The 15048-nt window shown below is 46.1% G+C and overlaps 1 protein-coding gene across 1 annotated transcript; it reads right to left on the bottom strand.

Annotated features, from left to right (window-relative positions):
• Positions 1–3868: 3868 nt before the first annotated feature.
• On the bottom strand, positions 3869–11462 carry LOC109279688 (cytochrome P450 2K1-like). Its single transcript, XM_019473986.1, has 9 exons — positions 11105–11462; positions 8728–8890; positions 8378–8527; positions 7931–8091; positions 6512–6685; positions 5836–5977; positions 5091–5278; positions 4446–4587; positions 3869–4056 (listed from the first exon to the last, which is right to left on the bottom strand). The coding sequence occupies exons 1-9, from the start codon at positions 11300–11302 to the stop codon at positions 3869–3871; spliced, it is 1506 nt and encodes a 501-aa protein (XP_019329531.1). The 5' UTR covers positions 11303–11462.
• Positions 11463–15048: the final 3586 nt, after the last annotated feature.

The following is a 15048-nucleotide window of genomic DNA, read 5'->3' as shown; positions in this document are numbered from 1 at the left end:
TCCCCTGCCACAGCATGTGAACCAGGTGGTGCTGGTGAGGACGTGGAGCGCGGGTATCATCCACCAACCCCTAAGCGCAGCCACTGCGCTGCCAGTTAGCCAGCCTGGGGAGAGCCAGCCAGTAAAGCACCAGCCCTGCATCCTTTAAATTAACACTCCCAAAATCTCTGTGCCTTCCCGGCCAGTCCCATTCTTGACCAGCGGTGCATCCAGGACTGCAGCCTCAGATAACTCCTGCTGGCTTTTACTGTGATGAGTTCCTTTTAAACAAGGGCAGGAGCCACAGGAGTCACTGTAAGAGGCCACATCAGAGAGCCATCCAGAGCCACGTCCTGCCTCAGCAGCCAGACCCAGGCACCACAAGAACTCTGAGGGCACTGTGAGATAATATATTCCCCAGCCAAGAAAATGTTTTTTCCTGGTCTTGTGTGGAGTCTAGTTTTTATGTTGAAGTACATGGAGTTGCATCCCTTCTCCAGTGTTAAAAGGCCATAGCAGGAATAAAAATCTATTTCCTTCTATTAGTTTAAATTTACTGCCATTCACTTTAATTTTCCATTTTGCCTCTGTGTTGAGAAAAGGTTGATGGAAGCAGATGACTCATCTTCTCTAGGACATTGCATGGCCTTACTCTTCCTACTTCTCTTCTCCATCTCCACTTTACGGAAAACAACCAAATCTTCCAAGCCTGTATGCATGTGAAGGGTTTTCCTTCTCCATCATCATTTTTCTTTCCTCCTGTCCCAACTTCTCCTAAAGTCAGCATATCCTTTTGGAAACATGGTGTCTGAAGCATAATACCATCTCAACTGCTTGTATGTCTCCCTGGGACCAATGCAAGAAAAAGCCTTGCATGATCTTAAGCACTTTGGGGATCTGGGAGGACTCCCTAATTCACCAAATAGTGAGTTCTGAAAATTGTTCCTGTAAGTCCTCTAAGTCAGCAAGGTTACAACCCCAAGTGTAGACTTGCTAGCAAAGCTCCAAGGTCCCAGGTTTCTTATATAATTAAACTGCATCAACACATGGACTGTGCATATGATTTTGACAGGAGATACTTTTGAAGGGGATGATTATTTAAGTATTAAAAAGACCTTTTCAGTTGTGATTTTGTGGAGTTAGAAATTCAATCATTTCCTTTGAGCTGTTTGTGGCTATGAGTATTGCTCACTCTGTGCATCGTTAAACATGTTCTGGCTGCATGTTGCCCAGGGATCCCTGTGCTCACCTCTCTAATGTGGGTGTATTAAAGGTGGTGCAGCCCAACTTTACCATTTTGACACGAAGTCAGTTTCATCCTGCAACACCAGACAGATCAACAGCAACAGAGCAAAATATTTATTTATCAGGCTTGCAGTAGTTAGGCTGCAAATACAGCAACAGCAAAACAAACATAAGCAAATGTAGCAGCGAAGGCTTTCTTGTTACACAGCTTGTTAAGCAGACTCCTTGAGATGTATCCAGAAGCTGGAGACGGCCCCACGGTACAATGTGTGTACAAGTGCAATACCAGTACAACTACAAGGTACAGGACAACTATTAGAGTGCTGCCTTTAGTCGCATGAACTAAAGCTAGTGTGAAGAGTCAGTGTCTTGGCCAAACAAAGACCACCCCACTTGTCATCATTAATCAGATGACCACACGGAAGCCTGTAGGTATGTGAAATTCATCAGTGACTGTGGGTAAATCAGTGTCTCCCAGATCTCCCAAAGAAGAGGTGGTTACCTACAGCAATGGTGGACAGGAGGAATGACCAGAAAACCCTTATCCTATGTTCTGTGTCCCTGTCTTCCTCCTTTGTTTCCTTCCATTTGCAGCACAGATCAGCTTAGAAGACAGCAACTTTAGTTTTATGTTATAGACTTACCATAACCGCCCCCTCAGTCTCTGTAACTTTCTCTTTCTCCCTTTTTTCTTTTCATCCTAATCTGCCTTTCCTGCCTCCAACCCAACACAAAAGCATCTTCAGTGAGTCGCTGCTCCCTAACTCGCGTGTGGTTTCACAGCGCATGAAGAAGCCTCCTCTCTTGTACCTGCACCACCATTCAGATTTCACACGCGTATCACGCTTCCCTCAATGGGTGTAGCCTTGCAGGTACAGCTAGTTGTTCCTACTCCTAATGGCTGCTACATGAAATAAATCATTAATTGTAATAATCAAACAGCTGCTCTAGGACAGCTGCAGTCTCTGGGGTGTCACCAGCTTTCTAGAGACCCCCATACGACAAGTTAATGGTACAGGTGAGCAACTTGGTAACAAAGTCTAACCTGCTTCGCCTTCCAGACTCTATTACCAGTTTTACATCTATTTTCACAGTGACTACATTCAAAATCCTATTAGCCTTGACAGTGATGCAGGGTCTCTGCTGGCAGAATGTGAGCATTATCAGCTCTGAATTTGTAACTTCAGTTCCTACCTAAGCGGCCAAAGCACTTCTGCAAGCACCAAAATTTTGCTTGCAGTTCTTACTGTGATGGCCCTGCTCCTGCTGTGTACCGAGCACGTATAACTTCCATGGGAGCCCATGCCAGTAGTGTTTGCTCAGCAGTGCAGGCTGATCTGTTACTCTGCCTGGAGATCTTGCTGCCTATCCCTGACACAAGGAATGTTTGGAGAGGAAGACAGCTTGAAATGGCCAGGGGCTGTGTATCTGGTGTAGAGCTGAAGACAGACAGCAACATTTTCTAAAGAGTTTAAGCCCCATTTTCAGTCAAATGGAAAATATTGTCCCTATTCATCCCAACACACCTGACACATGAGACTGAAGTTTGAATTAGCAGCCTGTGGGTGATGGTTCACCCTGCAGTCAATGGAGATAGTGAGCAATTCAGACCTTATGGCAGTTGAACCATCCACTGAAGGATCCTCTCTCTCTCTGTGGAGGGTAGAGAGGATCTAGAGAGCAACTACGGCTCCTAAGGTGCAAGCAGAGAAGAGGGCTGAGCCTCTTTCAGCTCTCTGATGGGAGCATGGCAGTCCTGCTGCCCGGCCCCAGGCTGCATCGCCCTCACACTGCCTCAGGCTTGTGTCCAGCTTTAGCCACGCTGATTCAGAAACTCTCCACTTTCTGTGGCTGGTCGTTGTCTGCCAGTTTAGGGATCTAAGCTGGCCTGGTAAGGGATCGGACAAGTGCCAGAGCCAGCATGAAGCCAGGAGAGGTGAGGGAGTGGTAGAAATACCTTTCTTAGCAGAAGCAGAAAGTTGCTAGATTGGCCCCATCATAAATAGGCTTTTCAGCATAAAGTGCCTAGTGTGAGTTGGAATGAACCCACTTCCCAAACCACTTAGATGTTTTCTGATAACTGTCCCATGCCTGGCTCTTGGCATCAGCCCACGTTACACCCTCCTGTCTGGCACTCTGTAATAAAGATAAGGCAGGTTGTATCACACAATGGAAGCTCAGTCTGACGCTCAGCTGAACAACCGTCCTGGGGAGATTTCTAGATCCCTTAAGTGTCTGTTGTCTCCAGCTGGGCCATCGCTAATCAGCTTTGCTGTAGAGCTTGGACTTTGGGCTGAGAAATTCCCCATGGAGGCTCTCAGGGGAGAGCCTCTGATGGGTTACATCTATAAAGGAGGCTTGAAACCATTTCATTCTTTCAAACAGCCCTGAAAACTGCATCTCTGATGTGCTGTTCCAGGAATGAATCGCACTGTTTCTGAGAGCAGTACTCAGGGGTGTCTGAAGGGTTTGCATTATGCAGACACCACAAGAGCTCTTGGAAAGAACTGCATGAATGAGAGAAAAATAGCAGTGCCTGGTGTCTTCCTTCCCCTAAAGCTCAGGTTCAGACAGCTTTTTTCCCCTGTAACTAGACTTGCTTTCAAGCTTGAAGTGTTTACTACTCTAACTCCATGTCGTTTGATCATTCACAGGGCACAGCACAAACCAGGTGAGGCATGGGGTTCAAGGTAAAGCCGACATCAGCAGTGAGATCTAGGTCTGACTTGTCCACTCCTGGAGGGGTTTGGAAAACAAATTTGCGGAGCAAGCCTGCAAAGAAGAGGAACAGCTCCATTTTGGCCAGTCCTTCTCCAATGCAAGCCCTTCGTCCTGAAAACAACCAGGAGAGAAGTAAATGATCAGCACTATAACTGTTAGTGTTGATGTCTGAGACTGTCTAAACTGGATGTACAGTCTGTAAGAGCAGGCTGCTGAGGTAGGAAATTTTTCCTTCTCTCTGTATATTAGAGGTGCTACTGACTTGGCCTCAAACCACAGAGAAGCCTGTAGGTATGTGAAATTCATCAGTGACTGTGGGTAAATCAGTGTCTCCCAGATCTCCCAAAGAAGAGGTGGTTACCTACAGCAATGGTGGACAGGAGAAATGACCAGAAAACCCTTATCCTATGTTCTGTGTCCCTGACTTTCATACTTTCCTGGAATTGGGGGGAACTGTGTCATTAGCCTAGCCCCAGGTGGTGTGCACACACCCCTCTCACCTATGGAGAATGGAATAAATGCTTCTCTCCTAATGAAGTTCCCATCAGCATCCAGGAAGTGGGAAGGGTTGAACTGATCCGGGGTTTTCCAGTGTAGCTCGTCATTCAGAGCGGAGGTCAGCAGCGGAATAATCTCTGTACCCTGAAAGGGATCAAAGAAACTCACAGCAGCTGTTTGGAGCAGATCACTTTCCTAGTCGAGCTGGGCTGCTTTCTTTTTTCTAATGTGAAGAGGCAAATAAGACTGAGCCATGGCAAACAGAACTGGGGGATGCTTCCCTGCCCCACTGTGGCTCTGCCTGTTATCAGTAGCTGCTGCTCTCTTTTTGGACCACAAAACATTCCTTTCTTACAGAACCAGATCTTTCAAGAAAGAAGCTGAAGTAGAGGTTCCACATTTGGCATAAGAGATTCAAACCAGTGTGATTTAATTAAACTCTCTGGTTATTCTGGACTCAAACAGCTGTAACAAACCACAGTCCAGTGCATGTTTATAACAGCTATCCTGGATCCAAGAAAAAGGATCACATCATAGATTAAACCATGCATCATGGCGTCTTTAGATTTTTATATTTTTCTTCTTGGCTGCTTTAAACAAAACTGTAAGGAATCTGTGCAATGTAAGCTGCTAGCCTCAAAGCTCACCTTAGGAATCACATAGCCTTGGAAATTCACATCGGTAGGAGTTGATCGTGATACACCCATTGGGACAATATTGGCAAACCTTTGTATTTCATGTATCACTGCATCTGTATAAGGCATTTTTTTCCGGTCCTCCAACTTAGGCAGCTCTCCTGGTTCAATGACACGGTTCATTTCTTCCTGAATCTTTCCTTGGAAGGAGGAAAGGATTAAGAAGCTGATAACCCTCTTATCTTGCAACTGAAATGGCCTCCAGTTTGGCCACGATGAAGAAAAGAGAAAACTTTGAGGGGTATTTGGGAAGAGCAGAAGTGGGTTAGTCAGGGCATGGCATGGTTCTTTCAGGTTTGTTGCTGAGCCAAGGGAGCTTGAATGGAGTCACTACAGTACCTGATCCCATGCCTGATTCTGATTACACACCTTTGTTACCCCATAGCCTTCAACAGAAACCAGATCAGAATCAGCTCCTGAGGAGACCTTTAGTGACGTAAGCCCATAGCCTGCAGGAGAATAACGATGGGGGAGCTTTACTGTAACTGTAGACTGGCCCTTAGCCTCTCCCACTTGGCTGGGCTGCTTTATTGCGATCCAGCTGAATAAAATTCCTTTGTAAAATCAACGGTTGTTATCTCTCTCCGAGTACTCGGAATAATTACTCTAGACAACACTGAATGAGTTCCACTCCCTTCCACAACCAAAGCCTTAAGCATGCAACAGTATATTGTACAAGAGGACTTCTCAGCCTTACTCTGAATTTCTGGGTATTTCATCATCAGAAGAAGACCCCAGCGCACAGTTGTAGAAGTAGTCTCAGTCCCAGCGGCAAAGAGGTCCAGGGTTGAAAACAACAGGTTTCCGTCATTGAACATAGTGTGGGGTTTCTTTGACTCCTTCAAAACATACAGGTAATGGCCATAAGTTCTACAGCAAGTGATACCAATATGTGACTGTGTTGCCACCATTTTTATCTGCATTTTAGCTTTTTGTGACTTTATATGCTCTGGGAAACTAAATGTTTAGTATTTTAGCATTAGGGCCTATGCTGTATGGAATTTGTCTGGTCCCAAGCGTATGTGCAATCCCCAGGTCCAGATATTAGGTTAGTTGGAACGCAGTTACTGCAATGAAGTTTATCACTGTACCGTTCTTGCAGGAAGGTTTGGGATGATCTCCTCCTTACGTGTGCTGAGTGGTAACTTATTTCACCCACGTGGGACATCTTGACAACTAGATCCCTTTAACCAGCAGTTTCAGTGGAGCTATGGAGCGAGTACAGCACAAGCTCACTGTGAGTATGAGCTTTGATATATTCTGCTCACTGCAGTTCTGCTTCCACTCATTTCCAGTCCCTGACAGATGGTCAGTCCTAATAATAAGTGAGAGCTAAGAGAATAAAAAGACTCTGAGACTTAGCTTTAAAGTACCTGTTGTTGCTTCATCAGAAAGGCATCAACAAAGCCTGTTAAGTTATTTTCATTAAACTCTTCTTTGTGTTCCTGGAAGAGCTTCTGGAGAAATGCGTTCAGTTCACTGATGTTTTGTAGCACAGTCTTGGAAGCTCCAGAGAGAAATCCAAGGGATGGGTAGAAATTATATAACTGTGGAGCAAGAGAAGTCTTACTGTTAATTGGCATTTTGAACACATACTGGTATCTCAAATCACACTGCTGGTCTCTTGTCCCATGCCCTGACATTTCAGGCCGTAATTCCCCCACATTTGCTTGTACAGTCCAAGCAGTTATGAATTGCTGCAGAAATAGAGTGTTGTCTCCATTATACCTCTGCATGAGTCCTTGCCATGACTTTTGGGAGACTCATCAGCTTAATCTTCTTTCAGGGTTTCCAGCTGTGTGGGTGGTGGGACAGAGGGTCTCAGATGTGAAATATGGGAATGTGAGCATTGCACTTATTCCAGGGAAAGCCCTCAGATGTGTCACATCCTATGGCAGCAGAAGGAACTTGAACTGGCCACCAGACAATATTGCTGTGTCAACATGGTGCTTTCCAAGCCAATTAGCTTAGGCACAGCACCGAGCTAACCCAGCTACACTGTTCCTAGGAGCTGGACTGAGCACAGCATTGCAGTATGTCATATGGACATACGTGCTGTCAGGACAAAGGAGGGGTCTCACCCCCATGAGAGGTGTGCACATCTTCAAGGAGACCACTAGCTGCCCTGCCAGACAATTAAACAAACACCCACTGTTAGCTGTTAGCTGTTGCCTCGTCCTGGGAGAATGTCTGTACACAGTGTGTAACTCTGACCTGTGCTCGGGTGGTGCTTTTTGGGCTTAGCTAGTCTGGAGTTACAGCCAGCCGCAGGCTTCAGTGCAGCTCAGAAAGACGACTCCACTGGCATTCAAAGCAGAAGCTTTGTGTCAGGAAGGAACGGGCTTATATCAGCTGTTAGTTTGCTAAGATTGAGTTTCAGTAGCCAAAACAAAAGAAAAAGAAGTTTGTCAAACCTGGTTCTAGGAGAGGCAGAACTAAGATAGTTACTGAAAGTGTAATACAAGGAGTCAGATTTGAGATGGCATTTCAGGGCTGATCTCTGATATGAGAGACGTATTGTGCTTCTGCTCTTCAAAGAGGGTAAAATGGTTCCTTTTGTAAAGACTCTGGTTTTTTTCTTTCACTAATAAGCTTCACAGATTAAGCCTAGGGGCCTGGGAATCCGTGAGTTGCGGATACAGAACCGCAGATGTGTTCCGTACAGGCTGGCTGGCTAATAATGTTCATGTTCTCGTCTCAAGAAGCAAGATGTGGGAGGCCTGGAGGACAAACATGGGGAACCGGATATCCTCAAAAAAGCTAAAAGCCAAAACGTAAAATCAAGCTCTTACCAGCACCATAGGGGAGCCCAGCAGCTTAGTATTTTCATTTAACAGCTTCAGCAAAGTTAGAAATACAGGATCATCATATTCAAACCTCTCTCCAAACAATATAGAGCAGATGACATTGGATACAGCATTGTTGAGTATCATCTTCGTATCAAATGGTTTCCCTGTATTTCAAGCAATGAAAACAAATGATGATGTGAGTATGCCTGTTTCAGTCTGGTTTCCTATGGAAATGTTGTCCTGAGCTTCCAAAGAAAAAACTCATTTGCCACCCAGAATGCATAGCAGGGAACTCAGTTTCAATGTTTTAAGGTCTCAGTTTAATAACCTACTTCGGCATATACTGAACTTTAACCACGAGATATCATTTGCTCAGAGTTAAACTTTCATTAATCTTTATTGTTCTGCTAGACATATTTTCTGTCTCTGGATGAAACTCTTGACACTCACCATGGTAGGATTCAAAATATTTGATAAGGGAATTTACTTCCTCCAGGATTCGGATCTCAATGGTTCTCCTTCCCATTCCGAAATCTCGCAGTGTGGACAAGGTGAATCTTCTCATAGTTTTCCATAGCTCTCCATGGCTGAATGCTATGCCTAAAATAAAGGTGTAACATCCTTATGTTACCTGTGGTTAATAAATGTTTGTAAGGCCTTCTTACACACTGGTACCAAAGCTGCTTGATATGCTGTTATATAAACAAAAAGCAATCTGTAAGAGGATGAGACTCTCCTGCTGTAAGAATATAATGAACATAAACAAACTACAGAAACTAACCAACCAAAAGGTCACTTACCATTTCCTTGTGTCATTTTCCTAAATATGGGTATTTCTGCCCTCTCTCCAAATTCTTCAGCATGATTTAAAAGGGCATCCTTGATGGTTTCGTATCCAGCCAGTACCACAGCTTTCCTGGGTCCAAAATGCACAGTGAAGATGTTGCCGTATATCTTGGAGAGCTGTCAAGGTGAATAAATATGTTCATTCAAAACCAGATCTGGACCCAAACGCTAGCACTAGCCACCCTAGGTGGTTTCTAGCCCAAAAGGAGCCTCACAGCCCTGTCTGAAGTCTCCAGGCGCTGCTGTAATGCAACTAATGAGCAACAGCTATCAATTGCCAGCATCTCTGCTTGCACCCGGTTTGCACAACAAGGTGTCTGCTATCAGTGCTCCTATCAGAGCAGAAGTCAATAAAATGCCATTGCATTCCTGTGGTGTTCTGCAGTAACAGGCCAGCGTAGCGATACCACCGTTCGGAGGCTGGTTAGAAAATGCTGTAGCAGGCAGGCCTGTTTATTTTAATGCTGTTGACCTGAGGCAAGCAGGCGTGCACACATCTTTGAGGCTGAAGCCACAAACACTACAAAAACAAAGCTCAACAATAACTCTTTCTTTCAGGACAGCACTTGTCTCTAATTATGGCAAGGTGGGTAGTGTTGCAGTCATTGCAAAATTATTTGCTGGCCACCAGAAACTTGAATCCAGCTAGGACGCATATTCTTGTAGATAATGTCACAGGAGCTCTAGGCTTTTATAGCAAATTAAATATGAATCATCTGTTACACAGAAGGGTGGCTTTGACAATGTAATCATTCACTCGGTATTTTAGTCTTCGTTTAAACACACTGCAAGCCATCCGCTCCAAATGTCTTCTTGTTCCTGATGTGCCTGGGTTACCATTTGCTATGCATTAGATACATACCGAAAATTGAATTTCAGATTAGAAGCAGTTCCTGTTATTACACCAGACAAATTGAATTTGTTTTCATCAAACGGTGGTTTGACGGCTTGGGAGATAACATTAACACTGGTTCTTTCCTCCCTGGCAGCTCACAGAGTGTGTGGCAGAGTCAGGGGCAGGGAATCACAGCTGCCTCCCAGCCTTCCTTTGGTCATTTCTTTGCATTAGTACCTCTTGGCATCAACCCTGTTTTTTCTCAGCAACACAAGTATTGGATGTGGCAGGCCTGAAAGCCTAAAGAAAGCTGCTTGGCAGATTATAGGAAATGAGTCTGGTGCCTTCGCGTGACATTTGTATTATAAAATCCCCCAGTACTGCCAAAAATAGTTGCTCTTCCACACCAGCACCCTCAAACATACCTATGATCAGATGGGAGCTCAGGACCAGAAGCCCATCAAAACTGTGCTCTGCACAATCCTCTGCACCGTAAATCAAGGCAAATGAACGTTGTGTGACTGCCATAGGAATTCTGTACTTTTGCAGCCCAAGATGCCCTTCTTCTACGACTAACAGGAGAATTTTGGTGTTTGCCCTGCCCTCTCAGGTGGGCTGAAGGAGTTCACTGGGGACTGGGTTTCCCCTGTCATACCGTCCCGTAAGCACACACACAGGGTATGTGACAGGTCACTCACGGCACCTCAACCGTCTCTACGGCAACCAGAAGAAATCTGAATTCACATTGAATTGTCCCCACCACCCTACGGGAGCACAGCGGACACTTTCTGAAACAAACATTGCACCTGGCTTTAAAATATTTAAGTCTTTTTTTTTCTCTTTTAGAAATAAAAGTATCCATGGAGCTGCACAGGAAAAAGCAATTTGTTTACCTAGACATATAAAAGCCACGCATCAAGTCTTAAATAACCCTGGCCAGTGTGTGTGCAGGGGAAGGGCTGGGGAGGCAGAGTTGAGCTTTGCATTGCAGGGATATAATTAGCTTTGGAAATAAATGTGCCTATGACCCCATTTGCTGTGGGGATGATACCCTCCCTCCCTCCCTTCCTTCCGTCCTTCCTTCCTCCCTTTCTTCCTTCGTACCTACCTTCACTGGGGGAGGTCTGTCTGCAGTGAGACATCTCTTGATGGCAAATGGTCCTGATCTGTCAGCAGACTGGCTCAGCTCGCGTCTTCTACCTGCAGCCTCTGAGGGGCTTGAAATACCAACAATATGGAGCTAATTGCAAGGGGTGGGGGTCTACACTTGTGTGTGTACAAAGGAAGGAATGTGTGTATCATATTTATATATATAAATGCATATATGTGTGTGTATACCTCTGAAGGTAAAGTCACTCTGCCAGCCTGCCTATGTGCCAAATATCTCATTTCTGCCCTCCACACAACGCAAACACAATCGCATCTCCATGTCCCTAGTTGCATTTCTCGCTTCAGGAATTGCATGTTTTCCTCTTGTCTGCTCGCTCAGACCCTACCTCTGTCAGCGACTGGAACGGCTTTTTCAGGTCCACCACATTCAAGTTTCCGATCAGAGGAAGAGGTCGTGGCCCGGGAGGCAAACTGCAAACCGACTTCTTGAAGCTGGTAAGAAAGTAAAGGAGAGCGACCAGCCCTGCTGCCAAATAGAGCAGCGAGCTAGAGCCCGTGTATTGCAGCAAACTCTGCATGGCCATGTCTAGATCAAAGTGTGGGCATGAGCATCTCGGGGTCCCTTTATAGCCCTTCTGTCATTGCCCGAACACACCTTCTGGGGAAGTGGCTTTACACAGAGAAAAGGACTCTGAGGTCTTGTTTACTTCCATTTAGACCAGATGTACTTTTTTTCCCTGCCAAATAAAGCACCCTATTTTATTCTGAAACATGGATTATCTTAATCTGGAGCTCCTATTTCATCTACAACACTGGGGCAAGGTGTTTGTTTTCCAGTGAAAATCTGTGTTATGGGCATGTTGTGGTCTACGTGATTTCAGGGGCAGAATTAAGGGACAGGACCCGTGCTGGATTGCTGTCACGGTGCCAGGTCACAGGACTCAGCTGGACCACTGGTGATGCAATGGAGGAAGCAGGACGCAGGAGGGAAAGTCCACAATAACGCATGGCCTAAGGTGCAGCTGGCAAGGAAGTCCTCAGTGAAGACAAGGCTGACCAAGGAGGAGTTGGAACGGTGGTGGCATGAAGATGTGCTAATCCAGGATTGCAGACAGCAGTAGGTCCACTTACAGGTGACAGCTCTGATTCTTTTTGCTTTCCTGCCACCCCAGTAAAATCACCTCCTTGAGCAACACAGTGTTTTCGTTGCTGACACTGTTATTGATCTTCGTCCCAAAAATCCTCTACCGGCAATCCCAAAATGCCCCTGAAACCACTTCAGTCACTATTTTGCAGTTTACTGTCCAGAGGACTGTGTGCCTGGATGTCCATCTCTGTGTTTGGTGATGACTCCTTCCCGGCTGTCCTGCCTGTTTATGAGCAGATCATAGAATCATAGACTAGTTTGGGTTGGAAGGGACCTCTAAAGGTCATCTAGTCCAACCCCCCTGCCGTGGGCAGGGACAGCTTCAACTGGATCAGGTTGCTCAGAGCCCCGTCCAGCCTGACCTTGAATGTTTCCAGGGATGGGGCATCCACCACCTCTCCAGGCAACCTGTGCCAGTGTTTCACCACCCTCCGCGTAAAAAATTTCTTCCTTATATCTAGTCTAAATTGACCCCCCTTTAGTTTAAAGCCATTCCCCCTTGTCCTGCTAAAAAGATTGCCGCCATCTTTTCTATAAGCCCCCTTGAAGTACTGATCGGCTGCAATAAGGTCTCCCCGAAGCCTTCTCTTCTCCAGGCTGAACAACCCCAACTCTCTCAGCCTTTCTTCATAGGAGAGGTGTTCCATCCCCCTGATCATTTTCGTGGCCCTCCTCTGGACCCGCTCCAGCAGGTCCGTGTCTGTGTTATGCTGAGGGCTCCAGAGCTGGACGCAGTGCTGCAGGTGGGGTCTCACCAGAGCAGAGCAGAGGGGCAGAATCGCCTCCCTCGACCTGCTGGCCACGCTTCTTCTGATGCAGCCCAGGATACGATTGGCCTTCTGGGCTGCGAGCGCACATTGCTGGCTCATGTCCAGCTTTTCATCCACCAGTACCCCCAAGTCCTTCTCGGCAGGGCTGCTCTCCATCCCTTCATCCCCCAGCCTGTATTGATACCGGGGGTTGCCCCGACCCAGGTGCAGGACCTTGCACTTGGCCTTGTTAAACCTCATGAGGTTCACACAGGCCCACTTCTCCACCTTGTCCAGGTCCCTCTGGAATGCATGCAATCCTCTAGGAGGAACCGTCCCCTCCAGGCAATGTTTCTGCCTAGATTGGGAAAGAGCTCCTGGATCTTTGTAAGCTGGGAGGAGCCAGGACCAGGGTCTGCAGCTGGCCAGGCAGAGGAGGGAGGACGGAGGCTGCCTGGGCAGCTACTGCAGAGGGGGTGCCAGCCAGGAGGAGCACACAGCAGCAGCTTTGGCACTCCAGGTGCAGTGAGTCATGCACCATGCCAGGACAGGGTCCTGCAAGAGCCTGCGTGCCTGGGCAACAGTTCCCCAAGAGCCACCTGCACCCTTTGCATCCTTGGGGGATGACAACAAAGCAGAAGTGATCATGAACAGGAGGCCACAGTTTTAAATGGTGGCTCTGGGGAAAGGAGCCAATTTGATGCTCTATCAAATATTCTGAAGTGGGGCTATTTTGCTCCCCAGTTGCAGATTCTGTCAGATTACTGGGCCGTGCTGCTGTTCAACCCTTTAGAAACCTTTAGATTTAATAATACTTTTGCTAGAATCCTCCAAGGCTACCAGGTGCAGGCTCCACTGATGGAAAAATGATGATTATTTATTAATAATAATAAAAGTACATTAGCTGAAGGCAAGGAGAATCAATAAACTCTAACTAGATTGACATGAAAAAGGTGCCTGCACGTCTGCCTGTTCTCCAAGGCTTGTTATCAGGAGTGGAGCTTTTCACAAGGGGGAATTACCCTGTACAGAAGAGGACTAGGCAGGGTAGGCAAAGAAAGGAGGGCAATGAGTGGTCATGTCCATCTCAAGATTTGCTGTTTGCTGCTTCATAGTTATGAAGGTCTTGGTCTGTGCCCTCTTCTCCCAGATTTTTCCAAGAATATCCTGTTCTGCCAGACTCCTCTTTGAGCAAATGGTGTGACCACTGGGACTCTTGAGACTTTATAAGATACGGTAAGAGTGAGGAAAAAATCCTACATGGGCGCAGTTGGGGACCGATGCAGGGAATTTACTGTTTCAGTTCATATACAGCCACCACTGCTCTGTTAGAGCAGAGCTGGCTACTGCCGTAGACAGCGAGAGCGCCTTCTCGAGGGCTTTCAGACTGTTTAAAGCTTCGGGTTGTACCTGGTGATAACACAGGGTGAAATCCTTTCTCAAGCAGTGAGCCCATGGACTTGCAACCTGCTGGACTGATGCATGCACTGTGGGAAATGACGGATGAGTTCTCCAGTGGGAGGGAATCACTGCAGTTTTAAAATACAGCTAACGTGATGTCCTCACCTCCATTTCTTCCTCGCATACCTTGGCTTCCAGTATGCAATCCTGAACACAGCCTACAATTCAGTTGTTGGCTTGCAGGTGAGGCATCCCACACAGGACCAGGGAGAAAACATTGCTCCCTGCTCACGTGTCTTTGTCTTTCTACCAGCCCAAGCCAGAACTGATACCATCTTAAGGTAAGCAGACTTTGTGGGCATAGCTCAGGGAAATAATCAGTTCCTCCTAGAAAATAAGCCTGTACATTAAACAGCCACAAAGTCATCTAACTTCTGTGTACTCATCTGGAGAAGGACATAAAATCTTCTAATGGGACATAGGTTAATAATGCTACAGTAACAGTAGGATAATGCAGAGAAAGAGCTGTTATAAGGCTATAATTCAGTCAATGAGTTCTGGTAACGTAATAAACCATGAGAGTGAACACCAAGTGCTTGTGTGCCTTGCAAGGCTCTGCAACTGATTTACAACCTCAAGAGATACCTATCAGCCCATGCATTGTTATCAGGGATATATAAAGCATGAGCACACCCTATTAAACATTAACATTTTTACAGATGTGTTAAAACAGGCTGCTCCTTACTGATGGATTTTGCTCACCTTGACAAATGCCAGTGCAAAAAGAAATCAAAAGTTTTTCGACTTTGACCTCTTTCCACTTTTCATAATTATTGCATTGTTTTATTGGATTACACCTGCTTCTTAGAATCATAGAATCATTTAGGTTGGAAAAGATCTTTAAGATCATCAAGTCCAACCGTTAACCTAGCACTGACAAGTCCACCACTAAACCATGTCCCTAAGCACCACATCTACACGTCTTTTAAATACCTCCAGGGACGGTGACTCCACCACTTCCCTGGGCAGCCTG

This window comes from Aptenodytes forsteri, unplaced genomic scaffold (assembly GCF_000699145.1).
Source record: "Aptenodytes forsteri isolate BGI_AS27 unplaced genomic scaffold, ASM69914v1 Scaffold55, whole genome shotgun sequence".
Classification (NCBI taxonomy): Eukaryota; Metazoa; Chordata; class Aves; order Sphenisciformes; family Spheniscidae; genus Aptenodytes; species Aptenodytes forsteri.
The sequence above is the reverse complement of the archived record's forward strand: the minus strand, read 5'-3'. Positions and strand labels throughout refer to the sequence as shown.

What these genes read in the sequence shown, in the direction of transcription:
- LOC109279688 (XM_019473986.1), bottom strand. Translation starts at nt 11,302, where the DNA reads ATGGCCATGCAGAGTTTGCTGCAATACACGGGCTCTAGCTCGCTGCTC. An exon ending in CGTTCCAGTCGCTGACAGAG is followed by an intron (nt 8,891 to 11,104) that starts GTAGGGTCTGAG and finishes TCACCTTGACAG; the next exon opens with CTCTCCAAGATATACGGCAA. An exon ending in AAGGCTATGTGATTCCTAAG is followed by an intron (nt 4,588 to 5,090) that starts GTGAGCTTTGAG and finishes GATCCCTTTCAG; the next exon opens with GGTACAGAGATTATTCCGCT.